The 25,253-nt window shown below is 41.5% G+C and overlaps 1 protein-coding gene across 3 annotated transcripts in view; it reads right to left on the reverse strand.

The window, feature by feature from the left end:
* Positions 1-500: 500 nt before the first annotated feature.
* The window catches only part of kif26ab (kinesin family member 26Ab), a 59,953-nt gene continuing 35,200 nt past the window's right edge, over positions 501-25,253 (reverse strand). Inside the window, exons 1-13 of one of the 3 annotated variants that reach the window (XM_077621029.1) lie at positions 17,388-18,124; positions 15,109-15,292; positions 11,815-12,030; positions 10,727-10,820; positions 10,342-10,604; positions 9,445-9,628; positions 8,562-8,721; positions 8,144-8,306; positions 4,118-7,352; positions 3,405-3,589; positions 2,741-2,764; positions 2,489-2,639; positions 501-2,410 (exon numbers count right to left, since the gene is read on the reverse strand). In XM_077621029.1, the coding sequence (XP_077477155.1) occupies positions 2,229-2,410; positions 2,489-2,639; positions 2,741-2,764; positions 3,405-3,589; positions 4,118-7,352; positions 8,144-8,306; positions 8,562-8,721; positions 9,445-9,628; positions 10,342-10,604; positions 10,727-10,820; positions 11,815-12,030; positions 15,109-15,292; positions 17,388-17,404 (5,058 nt within the window). In that variant the 5' untranslated portion in view covers positions 17,405-18,124 and the 3' untranslated portion in view covers positions 501-2,228. Of the gene's footprint in view, positions 2,411-2,488; positions 2,640-2,740; positions 2,765-3,404; positions 3,590-4,117; positions 7,353-8,143; positions 8,307-8,561; positions 8,722-9,444; positions 9,629-10,341; positions 10,605-10,726; positions 10,821-11,814; positions 12,031-15,108; positions 15,293-17,387; positions 18,125-25,253 lie in introns of those variants that run through there. The other 2 variants (XM_077621030.1, XM_077621028.1) reach the window with 2 other exon arrangements.

A 25,253-nucleotide genomic window follows, 5' to 3' on the forward strand; every position in this document is an offset into this window, starting at 1 on the left:
TTTGTAATGTGTAATGTGAAAAAAGGGAGTGGCCGCCGTACACAATATAGGTAGCTGACTGGAGAAATATTACTCTTGGCGGTGAAGTTTTCTAGCATTCCCACGTTGAATTGTAAACATCCAGTCATTCAATTCTTAAAAGTTCATCCAAAGGAAATGTGTGCATTTGATAGTGTTACCCAGACTGATTTAAGCTAAACTCGAAGGCAAGGCCATGTCTATTCTATATGCAGGTTGTTAAAATTCATCCGATGATAGGAGTGAAAGCTACCCATAGTTTAAGTTTTGGTGCTTCTTCAATTTAAGCAGGGAAGCCTGCCAAGCCACATCCTTTGTCCGTGTTGACTCTATAGTATATGACACACATTAATGTGAACAATCACTTCTGATATTTACATTAAAGGAATTATCTGTGAATGTTGGAACAGGAATGCAGAATGTTAACCCCCTGCCACCCAAAAAAGAATACCTAACAAACAAAACAAAAAAACAACTGAAACTCAAACAATCAGTAAGAAGTATTTTATTCACAGATACTGTAAAAGTAAAACACAAGCTGCCATATCATACATTTATACACAGGGTTTGAAAATCCTATACAAAAACAAAGATATTCGAAAATATGGGTTTTGATATGAAATATGACCTTACATAAAATAATTTCTTGAAAAAAGGTCTTGGTTTGGTACTACAGGTATTTCGTTCATAAGCCTAAACCCACGTTGGTGAAATGTGAAGTTATTGTAAAAAAGTTGAATGGTAAAAATGGAGTAAAAATCATTGTTTAAAAAAATGATTAAAAAATCTCATGCAGCATCTTCAGAGAGGGCCTGAGAGAGAAATTCTGTTTTAAATAAAGCAAACAAATTCCTATTGTCATAGCTATAAAATAAAAACGCACAAAAATACAAAAAAAGTTGCTTGTTCATCACAATAATTATCTGCTATCCCTAAAATGGCATACAAATCGCTAAATTATATCAGCACCATTTCTTTGTATCTGCTGCATAATTTAATGCTAAACCAAAATGTCAAAGCTGAAAGGTTTCATACAATATTTTAAACTTTCCTCAATAAAAAGAAACATGAAATGAAATAGTCCAAGACCGAAAGTCAGCATGTGCGACTACGCGTACACTTGGTCACTTTCGTCAGAAAATAGTTTCAGTAAAAAGTGGAATGCATCGAGCTAAGGCTCATCTATGACAAGTGAATGGCAAAATATAAACAAGGTACATTTGTGCTTTCTCCTCTGTGCCTCTCTCATTTTGTTTTGTTTTTACATTGTATAGATAGATCCCCATTTGCTGTCAGCGTAACTATTCATCATGCTTTTCTTATTTTAGGCTTGTATAGAAAACCATAACATGAGCACATGTGGAGGCACCAAAGAGAACACTAACATTATCCGTCCATCTCAATGGCCCTCTGATTGATATGTTTTGGCTTAACATCTTGTTTTGGGCACCCATGAATACTGCTCTACCTTAGTGCATCCACTGAGACTTATTGTGATCAAGGCAACTGGAGGGACAAAAGAAGGAAAAAACATTCACTCCACCTTGCAGTATTCTACGGACAAAATGGCAGGTGATGGCTGATGTGAGCAAATGTATCGTTCATGAAAAAATGCAGTCCAGTTTGAAGAGCTAGAAAACTACAAAAGGGAACATAAGGCTCAAGAGGCTGAATGATGAAAATGCTGACTGAGGTTTAAAACAATACAAAAGGCAAAGTCCGGGAGCGCAATAACATTAGCTTATTGCTTTTTCTTTTCCCCCCGCTTTGTTTCTACCTTTTGAATGAGATTTTTTTTTCACACACCACTTAATCATAAATACACTTTACAATGTAATATAAAATATTTGTTCAGGTTTTTGCTTGTTTTTAGCAAAGCGGGCACCAAATGAAAATCAATGACATGAAACAATTTTTAATAAAGGCACTTCCTGGTGTTCACTCACTCTTGGGTAAGAGTATGTGATGGCCACTGCTATGCATTTGTGCTCACGTTTCGTTTATTCACCTTCAAACACGTCCTGGACAACGAGGCACTGTAGCAAAGTGGTTACGATTTTTTTGTTGTTGTTTTGTTTTCGTACAAAAACATGCCCTCTTGTAATCTAGGCATTCTTCCTTGCAGTAGTATCCTTGTAGTTGCTGCTACATTTCCCCAATCCTTTAACTTATCCACTTACTCATTTCACCACATCGACTTCCATCTTTCCTCAGACTTCAACTTCCCGCGGTTCGTCATGAGCAGCGCCCGCTTGCGTGCTAATGTCGAAACAGGTCACCATCATGACACGCGACTTGCACAAGTTCACACAAAACTCCAGCTCCTCTGTGACCCTCTCCAAGACATCTAGGTACTCTGGCGACTCCTTATCCAAACTTGGGTCCAAGTCAACTTTTCACAACAACAACAAAAAGGTAATTATAGAGATTCAGAAAAAAACAGTGACCATGGGGAAAGAAAAACACTTACATTCTCCTGTCCATTTTCTAGGATCCATCATCAGTCGGGCCTTAGTTTCCTCTAGCTCCTCCATCAAGACATCATGCTTTACTTTCAATTCTCTTACTTGTTGTTGCCTTCTCTCCAAAATCTTCAACTTATTGTTAAAATACAACAGTCCCTGAGAGAGCATGAATTGTTTTACAACCAATATTCACATAAAGCGCAATTAAATGGATGTGTATATTTTATGGTTTTTATACAGCCAAATTTTTTTCTCACCTTGTCAACATCATGAAACGATTGCTGAAAATGATGACAAAAAGGAGTTACATTGTTGAACATGATTGCTCCTAATACATTTTACTGAAGTGAGGTAATAATTTTTTACAATTGAAATCTGTCCACTAATTAAAAGACCATCAAACGTGAGAAGATAACACATCTCTGAATGGCTGTGCTAAACCTATGGGAGCAGTCAATGAGCCACAGAAGAGGAGCTATAAAAGGCAATCAGCATTGAGTGGTGAGCTGATCGAGCCTCATCTTCATTGTACATTCATCCGCCATTCCCCACAACTTCATTATCCCCATGAAGAGTCCATATATCATTCAAAGCCTGTTATTAATTGCCTGCAGAACTCTTGAGATTCCTGAGGTGTCAAAATTCTGAGGTTGTAGCGATCTGCACTGACATTGCTCCAAGGGGGATTTTCAACTCAGCTGACTGAAGGTCAAACATCTGATACATGGTATTCTTGTCTCTGCCTTTTAAAAGAAAGTGGGAGGAAGAGGGCCACGACATTCCCAACACTTTTTGTAGATGCATAATACTACTAACTTTAACGAGTGAGCTTCATTTGATTTATACGCTATATGAGCAATAGCATTTTACCACATCGACACAATGCCATGTTGAACATGTTGGGAATAACTCGGCACACACCTCATCAGTTTGTTCCGGTCGTCCTCTGTGAAGGCGTTCCACATCGTCGATCTCGTAGACCTTGATTTCAAAAGGCTCTTTCAGTGTTGGGGGCAAGTCAACCCATTGGCCTGCTGTGCCAACTTTCTTCCCCAAAGAAGCTGTATCGGGCAAGGGAGCTGGAATTAGGCGTCTTCTCTGGAAACCTACAAACGCATGCGTCAATACTTAAGTCTGTGAACAAATCAAAATAATGCCGAAGTTGGTCTGGTAATGGTTGTTGCATGTTTATAGGTGTTTAATAAATTACTACGTTGCAGGTTCACGGAGAGAAAATTATTATAGGACTATGTTTAAGAGCTTTTGAGGCTCCAGATACTTATGATCGTATGCAGCCCTCTAAAAAAGGAAAAAAGAAAGGCTCATGTTCAATTCATCAAACAGTTTGAATCGTCTTTTTCTGAAAGATTCATCACCGGGTTCCCATATATAGATGAATAATTTATGTGTCTGAATCAGAAGGAAAGAAAATACAATGAAATACCAATTTGCAACTGAGTAAGAAAGGATAATGGACAGGATGGAATAAAAGGCCTTTTTGGATAATGGAGCATGAGAGCATGAACGCTCGGCTACATACATAGTTATAGTACTGTCATACTTCATGTAGGAAGTTTACTGTTAGTTTTTTTCAGCAAGAGTAAAACGTGTAATTCGTTGAATGGGTTTCTCACCAGTTGCTCTCTTTTTAGGATATTTGGAGGTCCTTAGTCGGCCTGAAGATGATATTCCGCTCTCACTCATTGAGTCATGTGCAGAGGAAGCACTCCCCGTGGCTTCACTGTCACGGATCATACTCTCATATCCGCTACTGCCACCACTGTGATAGAAGAGAGCTGTGCGACCCATGGCTGGAGGCATTTCCCCACTCAAGACACTACTATTGTCACTGCCATGACCACTGCTGTAGCGCTGGGGCCGTCTGGGTGCAGTAATTTTGCTGTATGGGGAGGCTAGCATAGCTATTGATGATTTGTCATCACCAACATTCACGCCACTGTCGTTGCCACTGTCCGAGTCCGCGGAAACTGACACATGCTTGCCTGATATGCCACTTGTTGCCAGTTCGCTCACACGGCTGTTGGCGGCTCGTACTGCCTGCTTTGTACCCATGATAGTGCCTCTCCCGGTCTTGCTACTGACAGCAGCAGCAGTAGTCCGGGGACCTGGCATTCTGCCTGATGGAGGAAGGTTGGCATTGGTGCTTCTAGTCACAGCACTAGCCAACGATTTAGTGGATGAACTTAGGCCTTTGGAATTGTTGGCGGACAGTGAGCGGGCCTTACTGCTATTGAGTGCTCCTAATGCACGAGGGTTTCCTGCCGATTTGACTTGGCCTAATTTGCTTATAGTTCCACCACATGGCGATGACGGGCAGGTAGCAATAGGGGAACTTGATGAATTAGGAATACCAAATCTAGGAATAGATTTTCCACCCTTGCTACTGCTGCTCCCTAGACTTGCTCCACTATTTTCCCGACTCAGCATGGGTTGGGGGCTGGACAGCGGCAAGCTATCTGACCTTTCCAATGACATCTGGCTGCCATAGTGATGTCCAACTTCAACTCTTGTCCCCCTGGCCTTCAAACTTGATGTAACTTTGACATTGCTATGGTCAACTCTCCGGCTGGAGGTTTTTGTACTAATGGAGTCTAATCTGTGGCGAACCTCAAGTTCATCTTCAGATACCACTACTCTTGCTCCAGAGTTCCTTCCGGCTTCCCCGTATGCTAACTTTAAGGCACTTTGGGGTAGAAGGATCTTGGTCTTTTGGTCAAGACTGGACTTTCTTATTGGTGGAAGAGGAGGTGATATACAACCAGGTCTAGGCAGATTGCTTGCTTTCTGTGAGTTAGCTTTGTTGCTTTTCCCTAGAGAGGAGAACTTAAGGCCTGTTGCTGGTGCAACATCTTGTGTCCCCTTGTAGTCTGCAGAAGAATGGATGACGGGCACTGTTCCTAAGGTGGTGGCACCTCTTCTTAACTGAGGCATTCGGCTGGGAGGATCCGATTTTTTACAGGCAGTCTTTTCACACCCATCAACCACCCTTTGGGAAGAGGTAGCCCCATGTAGCTTGGAAGGCCGAGGTACACTGTTACAGTTGTTGGATGCTTTGCTTGAAGAGATTCCACTTTGAGGTGTTCTGACAAACCTATTGGTCGAGACAATCGCTTGCGCTTGTGAAAGGTCTGTGCGCTGCCATGTATTCTCCTGTTTCGTCTCTTGCCTCGGTATATCTCTGTTGTTGCTGCCATCTCTACTACTGGGGATGGATGAGGTAGGTTTCACCTTCCGTGGAAGACTAGAATGAACCATGGAAGGACACTGTGAAAGCGTGGAGCTAAGTGAATGAGCCTTAGTTATTTTAGAAGGTAATCTCAGGGATGCTTTGGTTGAATCTGGAGATGGCGGGCACTTTGTCAAGGACAGTTTGCTTGAAGCAGTACTGTCACTGTCCTGTTCAGAAAAGCTAAATCCACTGTCGTTCAGCGAATTCTTGGTATCTCTTGTCGATGTCACGCTATGTACCATTTCAAGGGAATCAAAATGAAAGGTGGATTCTGGTCCAATGTCCTTTTCCGGTGGAAGAAATACATCAGAAGATTGAGTTCCTTCGCTCTCCAGGGTGCAGACACTAACTTCACTAAGCCAAGAGCTGACAGAAGAACCTCTACTATGTACACACTCCACTGTTCCTTCTTGTAGCTGTGTGACCAATTCGATGTTTAGACCTCTCTCAACAGATGAGGTGTAGGCATCAAATTCATCATTGATGCTGCTGATAATGCTGACAGGTCTGGAGCCAGAGGCAATGGCTTGCAAAGAACAGTCACTGTTAAAGCTGACAATGCTGGATGGCCGGCCCTTATCAATTATACTGCCTATAGACAGCTCCTCTACTACAGTGAACACCAGTTCGTCTTCTCCGTTCAGCTCCACAGGTTGCTGCAAGGTGACAGTAGCTCTCAAAATGTCCCGATCAAAACACCTTTCCTGTAAGATGGAGCTCACCTGGCAAACCTCCATTGGAGCCCGGAGGTTTGGGGAAGTACAAGGATCCTTCCTTTTCACAGCCTGGTGGCTCATGCCTACCGGGGGCATTCTAGTGTTAGATCGTTGTGCCTTTTCTGAATTCTCCTTGCGAGAGGCTTTCTTGTTGAAGTATATCTTCTCCCTTACAACAGGCTCAGGATGAGGTGCTGCCGCAATTGGTAATTTATCAACATCAACAGTGTTTTCTGGAACCAAGATCCTTTCACCATCAGCACTGGTTCTGCATACATTTGGAACACATTCTAGTTGTTCAATTTCTGGTATGTCTTGCTTTTCTGAAATGTCTGCTTTAGATTTATAGCCGGGACTGGAAAAAGGTTGTACAGCAACTGATTTAGGGGATTGTTTGGGTGAAATGCCATCCTGGTTACAAGTCATACTTGCAACAGTCTTTGGTGAAACAGAGCTTTCGCTCTCCTTAGGTTTGTCCAGCTTGGGGTTTGCTTGGTTTCGCTTGCCCTCGCCAACAAATGCTGTAGGTTCTTCACTACCATCAATACATTCCAGCCGCTCTTGCAGCTCAGCAAATGTGTTGCATTTAAAGAATTGATCTCTGTCAAAAGGACCCTCCTTTGTTGTCCTCTTCCTGTTTAAGGAAGGGATGATGGGAACAAAGGCAGGTGGGCCTTCATTGTCACTGAGCTCTCTGTCTGAGATTGCAGTTCCGCCAGGGCCCACATAAATGACTGTATCGCATGACTGTTCACTACTGGAGGAGTAGTCTGGGTCACTGAGGAGAGAGGGTAGATCTGGGTCCAAGGCTACAGTACGAGGATGGAAAGGTCTGAGGTGAGGTGGTCGACGAATCCTCCCTTCCTCACAGGAACTTTCCCCTCCAGATGAACTGGATGCATACTGGAAGGGGAAGAAAATTTTAATTAAAGGATGGGTGTAATAGTGAGGCCAGCTTCTTAAAATAATAATGTAGCAATCCACTGATTCTCTGGAACGACTTGACAACTACTGTATATGAATTCCTAAATTTTAATCAATCTTTAACCACGATTAAGGTAAAATTAACTCCTGTGAAAATATCAGTCAATGTTTATCGCAAGGTTAAAAGTGCACATCGATAGTCACACATAAATTAACGTCACTAAAATGAATTGCCTCGTGTGAATTACATTGTAATCATGCCGGGAACCGTAACGGAATAAATATATGCTGTCATTGCGCCTAATTATCTGGAGCATATATTTCCATAATACAAAGGAATGCATCACACAATGCCGTAGGCAGTGGTATTGATTATATGATTATGTGTTGCAGAGTAGAGAAAAAATACTTCCGGAGTTGGTGCACTGATAATCTTTCATTGGGGAGACATTTACACATTCATTTGTGTAATAGGTTCAGAATTACAGGTGGAAGGCCCATTTTAAAAAATGGAGTTAGGGCACATAGGGAACATGGACAATAAAATTTCACTTGCATTATGCAGTACGACAGCAACACTCAATGTTTAATAATATTTCTCTAGGATAATTAGTCATCTGACAACAGGAATAGTGAATTGTTGAATAATGTGAATGGCTTGCAAAATCTTATTTCAAAAGTGCAACATTACTACCTGGAATCTCATTACAAGCATCAGTTCATTGCTGCCACTATCAATATTTAACATGGAAATGAAGTGATCTTAGTACCTTCGATTTCTTTTTCCTCATACGGTGAACGCGCGATGCTAGTTGGATCGTGTTGAGCGAGTCGGCGTAGTTAACCGGCGAATCAGAGATGTGGGCAATCATGGTGGTTCGACAGTTGATGTTGCCAAGGGACTCTTGCAGCAACATAGTCAGTTTGCTGTCTCTGCAGGGTGCACATTGTTATTAGCAAACAATACTGCAATGAATTCTAATGATTACAAAGTTATCTGACATAAAATTAGAATTATTACCAGGACATTGTTTGTTTTTTACATAGTAAAGTGACATACTACATGATTGTAAAGTGGTGGTTGGCATAAAAGCTCAATATTAAATTAAAGCGTAGTGGAAGAAGCAAGCACTGCCTGATTTATATACGGAATGACTATTGCATGTCCGTGTAATTGAGGATTCTTACCTGTAAGGTACATGTTTTGCTCCATTTGCCAAAGCCATGATGACGTTTCCCAATGCATTCAGAGAAAGACACGCACCACCTCCAACTTCTCGACTTTTACCAAGCATCTTTTCACAGCTCCCCAGGTCAATGAGGTGCAGCCTGCTACGTCCACCTGACACTGAAAGGAGGTAAACAGCAGAGAGATGAAAGAGTAAGTAAAGCACATACTTTATACATGTACGCAAACTTACTTACACACCATATTCCAGATTGGACTGGCCGACTATCATTGTGAAGGAATTTTATCTTATCTTAGTTATGACATGCATTTAAAAAGTCTTTACATCCATTAAGCAACAAAACAATATCTTCTCAGGCACCAAATCTTTGCACATATACAAAAAACTAACAAAAATAAAATCATTTAACCACGTACAGTTGTGCTTGTGACTTGTCAGAGTTTGTTGCTAAAACAAGTGAAACGTGTAAAAAACAGATTCTTATGTCTGTTAACTTTTGCTCCACATTTCTAATTTGTGTTAAATTTTCATTCATTCATTTTCTAAACCGCTTATCCTCACAAAGGTCACGGGGGACAGGGGTGCTGGAGCCTATCCCAGCTGACTAAGGGCACCAGGTGGGGGGACACCCTGAATTGGGGCACGAGGAGACAGACAACCATTCACGCTCACACTCGTACATAGTGTTCAACCAGCATACATGCTCTTTGGAATGTGGGAGGAAACCGGAGTAGTCCAGGGAGAACATTTACACTCAACATAGTGAGGACCCCAGAACTGTTAGGCCGACGCGCTAACCATTCAGCCAATGGACCGCCGTGTTTAAATTTAATAAACTAAAAAAAAGGAAACACAGAATAGCTACAATAAATGACACTAACTTCCTCCCTTTGCACTCTTCTCCATGCGGTACTGGTAGACGTGCAGCGTGAAAAGCATGTGGGAGTTGCGGCGGTCCTCCTTCTCTGCATTGGGCTGGCTTGTGCTGCGGGCCGATATGGCAGCATCCAGGAAGAAAGCCGCCTTCTCAGCTGTTGGGGCATGAAGCTCGCTCTGATTCTGAAGCTGTAAAGGGATTGGGTGGGTATGGGTGTTTCACAAAAGAAACTACAGTGACCAAAGGAAGCCACATGGTAGTTGACAATAGGAACAGGACAGGAGCAAAGAAGGGAGTTGGTTAATTGGACCCAGACACACATTTTGCCCATTAGATTGGGTTTCAGGGGAAATTAAAATGGCAGATATGTGCACCGGGACAGGAAGATTAGCAGAGGTAATGATGCAGCAGGAAGCAGAGGTAAGCCCTTCACTGTGGATGGGATGATGATAATGAAGTTGGATGAGAAGGAGAAAGAAAGGAAATATGAAAGGAAACGCCATGTGGCTGCTAAGCGGAAGGAGAGTCGTCTTTGAAGTAAGGGCACACACACATCCACCCTCACATCTGACAGCAACACCTGTGAGTGGCTCTTCAAACCCACACCATCCCCCAATAATACTTCCATTGTGCTTGGAAGGGTAGTGCTCACACACACACACATGTGATGGAGGCTGGTTGATGCTGACAAGAGTCAATGCATGTTAGTTTGAAAGCCATCATTAAGGCACTGATGGCATTGGTGGAAATCTAGAGCAAAAGGAATAGTACATGCCAGCTAGGAGAGAAAAAATCAGATAAGCCAAATATTATTGGAGGAAGACTATAAAACAGTATTGTCAATATTTGCCCAAAAAGAAGCAACACACTAGAGAGAAACACATGTTGGAATACTTCTTACTTGTGTGCCACAAATAGGATCCTCTCTGAGATGGATGCCTGGGGATTGGCCATCCTGCTGGCTCCCTGTCGAAACCTCAGACAGCAGGTCCTTCAGCTCCTCTTCTTTCCCGAAGATTTCTACCGCAGATACCCGCACGGAGAAGCGTGCGCCGGTCTTCTCCTTGCGTTCATTGATGAGCTTGAAGAGCCAGGAGATGGCACAGGGTACAACACCTATGGTCTGAGTCGAGATGTCTTTGCCAATCATAGTGTATGTCTTGCCTGTAAAAAGAGAAAAGAAAATCAATGCCTCGTAAGGACTTGAAATTCCTTAGAGGAATTCAACTGAGTTGAGGTTAAAATCAGTTTAGTGTATGTAATTTCTTGTAGATGGTAAGTCTTACCAAGCTTTGCTTGTCCAAAGCAGAAGATGCACCCATCTGCACCATTCGCTACTGACTGAACGACCTCTGCAACTGTACCTGAGCACACTTCTGCCTGTTGGAAAACATCCACCGTTCAAATCAAATTACAGTCACAAATAAGCCAACAATACACCCACGGTTTTGAGACTTTTCTCCATTCAGCCGAATAAGGAAGTGTCTTAAAACTTTCAACCAAGGGTGCACATCAACATATAGCCTTTTAAATGATCATTTATTTTGCCTCAGATAAGCCAACTCATGGGAACGCATTCAGAATGTTTCATTCCCTGGCTTATGAATGCATGCTTCAACATGTAATTCATTTTTGCAATCCGTTTCACTATAGCCCCTTTGGGGAAGTACGTGTTCAGCAGACCCCCCTTCCCATTCATCATACAGCAAACGAGGCCTCTAACAGCACAGCAGCTTGCTGATCCAGTTAGCCACCAGCAGTGCGGTCCCAGCGGCACCATCTAGAATGTTGGCTCCAGCTCTGCAGTGAAAACGTTTTAGGCTTAAACTATCAGCAGCTTACTTATGCAAACACTTTCTGCAAGTAGAGGAAATGATGGAGCACCTCTTTCCATTACAGAGATGATGCGTATCTTGACCGATGGCTAAAAATAATCTCTTATTTGCACTTGCGTTTATTAAAAGTTCCCTTCAACATGGGGAACTTTTGGAGTGGTAATTGCTTGACAACAGGACTCGTTTTAACCGCAGCCTGCGTAAAAGAGCTCGACCACATAGTAAACATGTATCTGACCTTTCGTCTTTCATGTCAGCGTGCATGCTTTCCGGGGGATGAGATTCAATATACATAGCAGCGAGGTTAGGTATAACTGGAGTGGCTTCAAACCATTCCCAAGAGGGCTTAAAACGCCCAGCTGTTAGTTCCACACTGGTAAGAGTGCCCTCTGACCCAAGAGCAGCATTTTTCCATGAGCCTCTGGCCACTCCCTGTCAGCATTAAGACATTCCTTTATCCTTGAGAGAGTAACGCCCCACACGACACCTTCGCAAACACTTTGGACACGCTCACAATGATATACACAGTGTGTACTTACTTGTGAGGCATCCTGGGTAAAAACAGCATCAAAGGCAAATATCTTTGGCACAGCAACAGTGGCGGAGCGTCTGTGTGCTGAACTTGAGTGCGGCGGGCTGGATGCAGGATCGTAGAGGGTTACCTGCTTTTTTCTGCCATCCACTTTCAGGAAAGACTGAGACTCTGAGGAGTCTGTCGCCTCCAAGGATGGGCAAATGCGCATCATCACTTTGACCTGGAGCCAAGACAGAAAGGAAAAGCAAAGGTGACAAAAGGGCATCTTAAATTATAAAATCAATAAAGCATGAAAAAAATGTCTACACAAACAGATGCAGGAAAGCATTTATATTAAAATTACAGGCAGCATTTGGACATCCTGTTTGTAGCTGAGACAAAAAAATAGATTACCATACATTTAATTGCAGGCGTTCTGAAAATAGCTCAGCCTCCAAAAGGAAAGCTTTGTACCACATTGCACATTAACATCACGACATCTGTATCACAGTTGATGGACAAGGAAGGTTTCCATGGAAACACTCAATCCAACAATGGCTGGCAAACCCAGCAGGTCAAGTAAATGCCTAATGGTGTCAGTGCAAGGCGGCAAGGTGTGCATTGAAAGTCAAGGCATGGAGTGGTGCAGATGGAGGTGTGCGAAGCAAGTGCCATGCGGGAGGATTAACGCCCCAGTGGTGTGTTTTTCTGGACGGGGAGAAGCTCACCACCAAGAATAGTAATCCCCCTTCTACCACCTACTCACTGTTCCTACTTTCTCACCTCCCTCCCTCTGCTTCCATCTGTGACTGGAAAGTGGAAAGCAGGTTCCAGACAAGAATTTCAGGGTTCACATTAGCACATGCCATAGGTCACTATCATGCCTGACAATATGCTACAGTATCATGAGGTACATTGTACACCTAATCACCATGGTTACTGATGGGAAGCGTATGCTAGTTTAGTATACCATGCAGGAATTCCTACATTTATGATGCAAAATTGAAGTGTACAATTTTGTGTTTGTGGATGTGTTTCTGTTTGTGCAAGGCGGTCTCTACAGATACAATAATGACTTTCTTCCCATCTATGCAAAACCTTGCTAATCAATTCCATCTAAATACTAATTCAGCTCACCACTCAAATTTATTGGTACAAAGGTTTAAAGTTGTATGAGAATTGTTCAGTAGTTTAAATGTAAAGCAAAGTCATTCTTGTTTTTTATGATTCAGAATAAGAAAATAATAGTTCATTAATAATTGATTGTAATTACGAAAAAAGTAAAAATTACACAGTCTAATATGACTTACCTTCCTCCTTGGACCTATTAATTAAAATGGACATGGCATAACGATGGTTATCTAATTTGTTCCTTGCATCCAAGTCTTGCTCTAATATATAATTGCTGTCACTCATTTGAAAGGTGGCTTCAATTCCAATGGGAAAAATGAGAAACGGTTCACAGGCTTAAAACTACTTAGTTGTTGTTGTTGTTTAATTTTTGGCTCCATTCCGACTGACTTTCTGACCTGTTTGGATTGTACTTGTGGTTAAGTGGAAATTACTACATATTAAGGCACCAAGGCTGTTAAACAATATTACTGGAATACCCTTTCTTGCAACGTTTCCACTGAGCACTGAGGCAGTTACGTTGACTGACGTGTGCATATGTTGAGAATATTACATTGGTTGTGCCATTTAAAAAGGGTTTCCACATAACTGCAGCATATCACACGGATTATTCCGGCCAAGCAAATGCCTCAGTTATATTTATGTTGGCAAAGCCCACATGCTTGGGGCCACAGAGCATTGGCGAACTATGCTAATGGCCCTGGTTCACTGCTTGTAAAGCCCCTCCAACAAGTCCATTAGTGTGGTTTGGCGATCCCCAAATCAACCCTGTGACTATTGGTCAAAAGTATATGTGATCCATTTTTGCCATGACACACTGGAACAATTTCAAAGGGAGCCTAGCAAAATGGTGGTGGCGATAAAACAATACTGAAGTGAGATAATTATTACATATTTTCTGCTACATTTGACAAGACATATTTACTGAATTCACCACAATATGTGGCACAAAAGGCACAAAAAGAGAAAAAAACGAAATACAATTGCTTTCGAATTATAACCGGGCTTTACATACTTCTAATAGAGCCATAAATGTTAATGACCTCTTTGGAGAAAAAATCTAATAAAAAAACCATTTGGGTGAACAGATGCATAGTTTACCTCAGTTTTAAGACTGTTTACAATGCAGACTTAGTGTGTCTCATTGGGAAACTTATAATAAATGGCCCGACTGTTGGGATACCTTGCACAAAAAGAAATAGTTCTTCCTATCGAGGTGCGACCAAATCTTGTTCAGGGACTTCTGTTTTATAAATACAGGATGCCAGCTCGGACAAACAATAGCCAATAAAACACAAAGGAAAAATGATGTGTTCACACAGCTTTTTTTTAATGACTGCTCCATCTCTACCAGTTTGGCTTTCATAGGCACCTAACACGGAAATAAAAAACCTGTTGTTGACACAGAGTGTTGCAAACTGCGATGTCTTTTGCCATGCTCCCACTGTATTCAGCAATGCTAGTCTTATATCTGAGTGAATGTATTTGATTCCATCGGTTTTTGCAGCAGCAAACTGCCTTCTGGCTCTTGTCCGGTGTCTCCACCTAACTTCCCTTGTACACTGAATATACAAGAGTAGTGATGAGGTCACTTCTTTGCATCTATAGATATATTTTACTTGTTGGCTTGCTGCATAATAGTGTTTTTGTGAGCAGGAATATAATATCTTAGTATTTTATTAACTATTGTGAAGGGGCATCCACTAAAGAAAATGTTTAGTCTAAATGGTTTTGATAATCCTTGTATCATTCAGGGTATTTTATCATTTTTAAAACGACAAATGATGGCATAAAAAGCTTCATACACCACACAACTTTTATGACCGCAACTTTTAAATGTGTATTTATTCTGCCGACAGACACAGAGTAGGGCTTTAACAATGCTGATTTTTTTCATGTCCAATCCAATTCTTTTCAAGATATGTTTTGCCAATACGGATCTGTTGCCAGTCGGAGTAGGGGCAATTTAGGTTCAAACAGCCTACTGTGCATGTTTTTGAGAAGGGATAACATGTAAAGTCCACACAGTGAGGACTGACGTGGGCTCGAACCCTCAACCCCATAACTGTGATGCCGGTGGGCTAACCACTTGGTCGCCGGGCCGTCTCATTTTATTTTATTCACCAAAATCCTAACTGCTAAACTAGAAGTGTTGTTTTTACACTCATCTGTGTTGCTGGCATCTCACCTTTCCTATCCCTGGGTTCTCTTTCACTTTGGACACGGCACGGAGCAGGCATGGTGGGGCAGGAGGGGGTGACGCCTGCAGGATGCCACTAAAGTTGGTGGGGTAGATGGAGGGCTCCTGTGGATGGAACAGCGAAGGTTGCTGCTTCTTTCGTTTGGAGGACAGGTTAAGTTTCTGAGCAGCCCTGTAAGGAAGCAAGAACAATGAAAGTAATTCTTAAAAAAAAACTCAAGTAGGCAACATTACTCAAATTAGATTATTGATGAAATATTTTCTGCTACATGACACAAGACATATTGTGTAACAATCAGAAAGCCAACAAGTCCTTCTGGTTTACCCCCGGGAACAAATTCACCATTACTGAGAAATATGCTGCAGTCATGCATCTTTTTTAGAGCCTATTCTTATACTTTGCCTATCCAAAGGGACTATTGACATAGCTGTGAAGAGCATTGAATTGATCTGGATCAAACAAACAAAGATGACTGTCACAGTCGTGGAACAATATCAATTGCCTCTGGGACAATTCCAACACAGAGTATCATCCCTTCTCATAATTCAAAGCCAACAAGAGGGGTTGCTATTTTCCTACATTCCAAAGAAGGTACAGTTTGGTGAAAAAAATATTGGCTTGCTTGTCTCCAAAAATGAATCAAATCAAATCAAAAGCCTTTATTGTCATCATACACAGCTGCGTATAACGAAATTTGTGGTGCTACTCCACAAAGTGTGTGAACATGCTGAAATGTTGTTTTAAAAAGATTCCATTCATTAGAGGGTGGTGGGGGGACTAAATTAGCTGACACTGTGTGGAAAAGGCAATGCTGCTTGTTAAATCATGGAAATAACTATAAAACTATCATTATCACTGACCACACTCAGAAATGATTACAAACAGATCTGTCAATCAAAATATCACTTACATAGCAAAACATTTTAAAATTCTGAGCTTTTTACTTGATTCTGAAACTCTGAAATTGACCTGATTTGGCCCCATTTCCGATAAACTTCGATCCGATTTCTTATCAGCGACAACTCTACTGAAAACTATATCTGTCATAACTGCTATTTTAAAAATTGTTGTTATATAAGACTGATTTGGGAAAGTCTTCAAATTGTCTAGCATACAGAGAGAGTCAGACAAAGCCAACAGAGTTTTCCAGTCCAGTTACTTTATACCGTGCATGGTCTGCAGGGAATATAGCCAAATTTAGGCATGCTATCTTAATATTAACTAATACCCCATCGGGAAATGCAAGGTCACAGAGAGTGCAGTTCTTCCCCGATTTCATTGAAACTGTGCTGGAGTTGTTGGGATGCCACGTGAGTTCCTCAACACAATTGCCTATTAACACAAGCAATGAACACCCATTAGGCTTTCTCAGGGTTCCACTGGGCAGGAGTGGTCCGCTGCCAAAAGACCCCGCCCCACCCTGTGTCCTAGAGTGAAAACTAACAGCACCACCCCTCCCTTTCAACACTCCTTCATCCTTTGCCACTCCACTGTACTGCAGCGACAACCCTTGAACACAATCAGGGAACACGCTGTCGGTTGATGGAATAATTACTGCTTCCAAAAGGACTACAAGAGAAGGTTTTCCCCAGGGAGTTTCTGATGTGTGATGTGATGAAAAAAAATGGAGGAAATGATTGTAAGGTGAAATAGAAGACAGGTTGAAACTACAACAGAGCACATTGCTGCAATCCACGTGTATGTGGACTGAGAGGGACTGTATGTCTAGCACATTCAATCAAGACAAATGTAGCCCGTTTGGCAGTCATGCATCAGCAAAAGCATGATATCAATCTTAAAAAAACAATAGGAAATTATTTTGTTATTGATTCATAACTATGGCCCTGGGGTTAGTTTTTTCAGTCAAAGGCAAGCAAACCTTAATTTTTGATTCATACTACACACAAAACTGCACACGTTATTATGAGCAAAGATAGATTTAAAAAAGAATGTTATTTAACTGTCTTTTTCACCCAAACAACTAAAGCACAGAAAGAGGAAATAAATAGTTAGCTACATCCTCTGTTTTTACCGCTCCTCTCATCCATCGTTTTTGGCCATGATCAGTCAATGGAAAATAAACTGCGAGGACACCCTCAGGCAGCATGCCCACCTTTTCACTTCCAACACTGTGGCATTGACACTGACTCATGCAATTTAGAAAAAAAATGATCAAAGCAAGTAAGGAGCAGGTATCAGATTGACATGCGCTCACAACAACTGCAAATAGAATAAAGTTAGCGAGAATGCTGTGATGTATACTTACAGCTCTTTCCAATCCATTATCTACCGTGTGCTCATAGTCAGCAAACCAACAACTGAGAGAGTTCGACTTTGCAGTCCATGTCTGTCTTGTCAGCGTTCTCCATTACTTGAGCATTTGATATGTCGCCACAGTCTTGCAAGAATGGAGCAAGGTGAGGCACCGGGGTCAAATTTTCCCCGATCGCAATCATAGAGGGTCCAACTGATTTCACAGAAGAAGGACGATGCACAGACGGAGGAGGAGTGGAGAACCTCGTAACTGAATTTGGGGTATTGCAGGACAGAAAGGGCAAACAGGAAGAGCGCACAATGTGTGTGGGGGTGGGAGGGGGTGCGCTTCAGGTAGTCCGGAGAGATTTTTGGGAGTAGGATTTGAGGGGGTCAGGACGAGACTGAGCAGCACCTCATTTCACGCACCACGGAAGCACTTCTAGAGTTTTCCATCCCTGTGCCCCCCAAAAAGTTCAGCCTCCATCCAAAGATTCCAAAATCCAGCAACTGTTTCCATAGTTTTACTCTTCGCCCCTTCAATCAATCCACTCTGCAGTCACACCAGTGGCTGGATGCTTAATCCCCTGTGGTAGTGTGGCTGCTGATTCTGAAGACCACGTCCTTCCCAGACTGTGCTGTTCGCAGGAATCGGCATGCCTGACTGGGCTGAAAGATTTCCTCTGGTTGGCTGAGAAAGAGGAGAATTCCTAGTCTTCCTCTCGCTCCTTGTAATACCAGAGAAATTCTGGCAGCTGCCCTGCTATGTGTGTGTGTCGCTCTCACTCTCTCGTTCTCTCTCTCTCTCACTTCCCCCAGCCCATCCCCTTTTCCCTTCAACAGCCAGACAGAGTGTCAGCTTGCTCGATTGCTGGCTGCTTGCGGCGCAATTTGGGAGTACTGTTTTTCCCGACATGCACATTCGCACGCACACACACCCACATACACACTCACAGAGGCTCCTCTCTAACCCCAACATGCGCACCCACATGGACTGCACCCCACTGCACATCAGATGAATACTTAATGCACACAGGAGCCCTCTCTTCTTTTAGGGTCCCACACTTCAAACAGATTTAGTTAGTATGCCTACAGTACATGCATGTACTAAGTATGTTGGTGTGGTTGGTCATTACATTAGATGCATATTTTTCCCACACCTTGAAAGATGTAATCAGCCAGGTGTTATTCATCATTAGTTATACTGTGAATAAATACAGTCAAATGCTTAAATAACCGCAGCATGATAGATAACCAGGATGAGTAATGTTGTGACAAAACGAGAGCGAGGTGGCAAGACATTGAACAAATGACATCATTGAGGGCCAGATTGATGTAGGACTGTGAGAATGAGTGCAGTCAGTCAACGGTCAAGGGTAGAAAAAGAAGAATGAAAGCCTGCGCGTGGGCGAGCATCAGGGTGAGAGCGCCCTGTATTCCCTGGGCTGCCAATTTAGCCTGGAACTCTCTGGGATGCCAACCAAACAGTGTTGTTGGAGAGCGCCCGACAGAGTGGCTATGAGTGCTGCCAGATGAAAGAACATTGAACACAAATATACACTTTCTCTCTCTCTCTCTCTTTCTCTCTTTCTCTCTCTCTCTCTTTCTCTCTCTCTTTCTCTCTTTCTCTCTTTCTCTCTAACTATCTCTCTCTCTCTCTCTCTCTCTCTCTCTCTCTCTCTCTCTCTCTCTCTTCTCTCTCTCTCTTTTTCTGTCTCTCTGGTGTCTCACCCTTTCTGACACAGTGCCCCTTTTATGAACTTGGATGGAATGACTATGGGAGCATAGAAGGCAAATAAAATCCTGACCCTTGCCTACCCATTTGCCAATACAGAATTGTAATGAAGCAATTTGATATATCACATAACCTTTACTTTCCTGCAAGCCGCCACAGTCTGCTTTAGCGCGTCCAACTTAATTTGCCTCCGGGGCTTATTGTAGAGTTCAGGAGTTGTCGTTTCCCTCAAGCTTTGCCACATGCTTCCAGTTTCACTGTATCTTATCAGGTCCTAATTAGGCATGTCCCGGAACACATTTTTGACTTCAGATCTTATTTTTTTAGTGTAATATTGATTTATTGTTGTAGAATTGAAAATACTGACAAAAATATATGGTAAATGAAAATAATGCAGCCAGTAAGTATATCCTTTTATTTTTGTTTACAAAATGACCTGTATTGCTGTAAACTTTCTCTCCCAACCCGGTAATAAAAATCAATTCAATAACAAATGAATACATTCCAAATAGTTAAACCTCAAAAGTTATAATACAACTAAGTTTTACAAAAGAAACAAGAGAAACACTAAATGATTTCAACCCTGTGAACAAATCAGATACTCTAAAAATCCCCTTATTGGATAGGAACTACAGCAGTCCTGATTACCAAGCATCCAAATGAAAGACAATACTAATATGAACACTGGTCACGCTGACAGGCTAACCATTCATTATTAGACTAATGCTTCTCCCTCATGAGGTTTGACATGTTATATGTCAAGATGACGTCATAATTGGAAGTGGTCACAGTTGAAATTGCACTGATAGCGTTTCATATACATCACTGTCTCCCACTGAACAGAGCTCAGGGACAGATAATGATTGCTGCATATCGAAAAGAAAGATGGATGAAAATAAAATAAAACTCCCTGTTTAAGGAAAGACATCAGGAGAGTAGCCAGAAAGAAATGCCTAAAAAAAAAAGCAGAACGGTAGTGTTTGGCCTGCCCCTTTCAATCCCTCCCTTTTGCCTGCTCTCATTAATGGCACCAGGCTTTCATTTCAGCCATTGTCAAATCAACAAGAGAAATTCCTCAGCCCCTGAGAATCATTAGCTGCTTGCACCTATTACCTCGTTTGTGCAATGTTGTCTGCGTTGCCCTTGAATCTGCCTCACACATTGGTTCAGCATTTTCTGCAACTAGTTACTGTGTTGGCTATGTGTCCTTTCAGTGATTCTCTTTTTCCCCCTATGCAGGGATCAGGTCAGTAAAAACCATATCAGACTGTGCACAACACATGCTCACAGTGCAGCTGATTAGCTGTACGGCATGGTTCTTTATGAATAGGAACAGTAATGTTGAGCTTCAGCCAGCCTCACAACTCTGCAGTAATAATGAGTTGCAACACAGTGATTCAGACTTGCTCACATCTGGAGAGACAGCCAATTTGTCCTGGATTTATTAAAGGGAGGTTCTACTGCATCACAAAAACATGTCAGCTCGCGAAGATGCCAAAATGCCATCCCAGCAGATGCTCTAGATTGATTGTGGAGGGTGTATGCTTGTCTTTTAGGTGAGGTGCTGTGTTTTGGAAAATCAATAAGAGGAAACCTCCCCTGAGCTAAAATCACTACACACTGTCTTATTGATGGCCTACCCTTGACATGATCAAACAACCTTTTGGCCAAAAGACATGCAGGGGAAAAATATAAATGTAGAGAAAAATGATAGAGCACTCAAACAAAGCACTGCATTCAAACAATGCAGATTAAATGGGCACTTTTCCAAATATGTGAAAATCTGCATGTCTTTGCTGGCCTACAAACGGCCATTATACCACATCGGCCAGTGAAAACCTACTTGGAATAATTGGGGTTAATCACACAGGGTGGTTATGGCTATGAGCAGTTATATATGCAGTCACATGAAAAATAGAAGAGTTACACAGACCGAGAATTTGGAAGTAAAGCAAGGAAAGGAATGGCTTCGCGTCGGTCAATAAAAAATAGCATGAGGCACATTGGGAACTAAAGAGACTATAGAGAAAATACAGCTTTTGTATGATATGCATGAATTTATGATGCTCTTAATGAGACCACCAGTACACACATGTATTTTATTTTCATTTCCTCCCTTAATTCAATAAAACAACATCTAAGACCTTAATAACATAAAATAAACAGTGATTGATACTTGGAATGTTTAAAAAAAATGTAGCAAACATCCATAATTTCACTTTCACAAGCCGCATAAAAAGGAACCACAAGTGTCCATTTACTTTGAAATAATGGCAGACTGAGACATGCTCAAATGGAGGAGAATTAACATTCCTATCTATTGCTCAGTGAATCTCATCACTCCCTAAACTTGGAAGCGTTGAACTGACTGCCTATATTATTACACTTTGTGCAAAGTCTGTCATCCGTCCACTTTAAGTTTTAAACAGAGAAAGACAAAGGTTTAGTAGAAACAGATAAATGAATCCCTGTGAAAGTAGACAGTGAGGGATGGCATTTCCAGTTACCTAGTCAATATCTTGCAGTATCGTACCAAACATGTTGAACCAAGGCCTTTGAAATGTCCTCTTTGTTTCCACAAGACTTTCAACACGTCATTTGTTTTTGTCTGGCCTTGGACACCAAATACCAGATGGGGTCTTATTTGTAGCTTAAGTAGTACCCATTAATATTATCTTATATTCTTTTTGAACATTAGTAGGAAGTAGGCTTCATCTAAGAGCCTAGTTTCATGCAACAGCCCAGCAAGGAGCAGGCTTATGCTGCTGTTCAAACTACCTATAAATAATAATGTTTCCGTTGACAGTTGTTGCTATTGACAGGTCACAGACTAGCTCTTTTTTGTTTTTACTGTCGACACGTGTTGATCATGCAAGAAAAGATTATATTTGTTGATGATATAAGACGGGAGAAAATGCTAGATAGAAATGTGCATGACATCAAACTGATGAATATATCAGAGATTATGGTGATTGAACATGAGAAACAGTTCAAACACAGGGCTCCATTAAAAATAGAATGAAGAATAAAAGACACGAGAATGAGCAGCTCAGTCATCAGTGAGACTCCATTAAAAAAATGAGATAATTTGATGCCGGAGAAGGAAATAATGGCCAATGTGCCTTTGACACGGCCACCTTAGAATCTTTTTCCCTTCAAAAATCATATTCACCAGTTGGCTAAGAATAAATGGAACAGTTGGTGCAAAAACTCATCAATATTCAGGTAAACCTGGTTTGGTGTAAAATCATATTAAAATAAGCAAAATGTTCTCAGACAGTTTAACACCAACTTACATTCACATAGACATAGGACATCGCTGTTGCATTGAGATTTCAATAACTAGATGAAAACAAAATGACACTTAATTGCTTAAACTGTCCAAAGGAGTCGATTGTTTCCAAGGAGAATTAATTGGGGTCTACATGGATGCACAACCCCCCCTTCCTGTAACTTTGTGGCTTTTTGGGTGTTTCCTGTTCTACTCGTAAAGTCCCTTGCATCCACATCAAGCCACAATGCTTTCTTGACCTCTAAACAATCTTAATGAGGGCTTAACACTATTAAATGAGGGGCATTTAGTGGCAAACGTCAGGGCTATAGTTCCATTTACATGTAATGTTATTGTTTTCACTAATATAACCTTAAAGAGGGTGAACATTAGGTCTTGGAGAGTAGACAAAGAAAAGGCAACTAATTCTGTAGGACCCAATTGTCAGTCAATGAGATAAAGGCGCCAATACAAAGCTCTAAAGTCTAGACGAAAGAATTGGGAATACCTGCAATGAGGGTCAACGATAAATTCTTAACTTTCTGACCTCTCTTTTGTGTGCTAGCCACTACGGTTTAGCTCTGTGTGCTATATGCTCAGTGCTCGGCTATTATGTCAAACCCGATTCAACATGCAAGGGCCGGGGGACCTCGGCACAAAAATTCACTTTTCATCTGTTGGTTGACAGATGATAATGAAGACATATACTCCATGGTTTGCTCAGACTGCAGTTTATCCCACCCACCACCTCACCTTCACCCCCAGCCACCGAGGCACTGCTGACAAAGATTAACAGCTCCTTTCATCCTTTCCTCTGCATTTACACCCTGCGCCTCCGCATTCTGCACCAAGTATTTCGGCTGTGCCGATCTTTGCCACTGTAGGGAATCATCTGGAAGGACTTCACACACTCAGTACATATGTTGAACTTGGGTTCAACTGCCATTCCCACCCACACCTTTCCTTGAAAAATGTCAGGATGTGTTGCGAACATCAACAATGAGCGATTAATATTTACGGTCTAGGAAATGTGGGCGCCACACTGAGGGCTATAAAAGAAAACACAAAAAGGCAATATTTTGGATATGATATGCTTGCCTGTATACAATGTATAACTTGTAAAACTGCTACTCATGTGAAGTGTCCGAATGAGACATGATAATTGTGGACAAGGCAGCTTCTGCACCACTTTGTTTTTTCATTAATCACTTGTAGCCAAGGAGAGACACCCAGTGGTTATTTATTTCAATGTCCACTTAAATGCTATTACAACAAAGTGGCCTCTAGGCTTCTAAAATCATTTCAGTGATTAATAACTGTGACCCAAGGGCAACAAGGTAGTGAGGAAAGGGGAGCTTTTACATGTGCTCATTCATCTTTCATGTTTACATGACATGATATGCAACTTTTATAAGAGATTTAGCAGGTGTTCTGCTATTAGGAAACATGCTGTCAGATAGTGTGCCAAAGTTGCAGGTTTGGACAGGTGAAAAAAAGCAAGAGGATCAGAGCATGTGAAAATAAAAGATGGAATATTCAACTATTGAAAAAGAGCTACACTACAAGCGCATTATTCAAGTCAGGAAGTTGATCTTGTATCACACTCACACAGTAACACGGGCCGTGCCCCATAATATGGAAGGGGATAATGGGATTTTTTGCATCTGCAGTCAGGTCTCACTCACATAGTGGGTCGTGAACAGATTACAAAAAAATCCTTGCCATCCAAAGCAATACATTCAGAAAAGGAGGGGTGTTTCTGCCACGGTCTGGGTTTTGTTTAGTGTGTTTTGATTTCTTATCATTCTTGGTTGTTCCCAAATTTTGTTTTGTCACTTTGTTTTGATCATATTCTGTGTGTCATGTCCTTGTAATTACCAATTCATGTTGCTTACTCATCCCCATCAAGTTACCAGCTAATACTGCAAGGATACAAGCTTTACTGCAAAATTTTAGTTTGATATTACAAAAGAAAGCTGGATGAAGTGACTGGGTAGAGGGAACCCTGGGCTTCCCTCCTGAAGCTGCTGACCCGCGACCCGACTTTGGATAAAGCGGAAGAAGATGAGATGTGATTACAAAAATCTAATCTAACTTTATGCATTTTCGAAAGTACTGTTACAATCAAATGTTTACTTTAAAGGTAAAATATTTACAAATAAAATATATGCTTGAAAGGCAAATATTTCTTTCATTATTGAACTTCAAAAAGATAGAGGTATGGTCCTCAAACATAAATTTAAAAATCTGTGTTGATGATGATAATACTGAAGAGATTCTCTTTTGAAGCTTTAGCTGATGAGTTAAGTGCTGAGAGGCCTACCCTGACAAAGGTTTTATCCTCAATGGTAATCTGAACTGGGACTTTGCCATTGATAAGCATGCGTCTTCCTGAGAGAAGCATTTATGCAAATCAATCTACAAACTCTGATTAGGCAGCTATTAGTAATTCATAGCGAACAGGAGGCCGTGATGACCTGCATACTGAGCAATGAGGTGTGAAGTCTGTCATGAGCCATGGATGTTTCTGTGAGTGTACCATATTAAAGCCTGGGAGTACTCCAGAGATCAGAGGCCAATGGGATGTATTTTGCCCGTGTACATAATGGGTCAGACAATTCCACAGATGTATGTCTATCTACTTTCATCAGCTAAAGCAATTTGCACAACCTTATCTAGAAACACTAACGGTATGATAACTGTGAATTTGCATAGCACCTGTTACTAACAATAAAATGACTTTACAGGGGATGGTAAACCGAAACCCTTAGAGGTGCGAGATCTGATATCCATTCAAAGTAACAACTGATGATATCTACTGTATAAATAAACAAATATAAATGCAATAGGGTTCAGTAGCTTCAATGCTTCAA

The sequence above is a fragment of the Stigmatopora argus genome, chromosome 15 (assembly GCF_051989625.1).
Source record: "Stigmatopora argus isolate UIUO_Sarg chromosome 15, RoL_Sarg_1.0, whole genome shotgun sequence".
Lineage (NCBI taxonomy): Eukaryota > Metazoa > Chordata > Actinopteri > Syngnathiformes > Syngnathidae > Stigmatopora > Stigmatopora argus.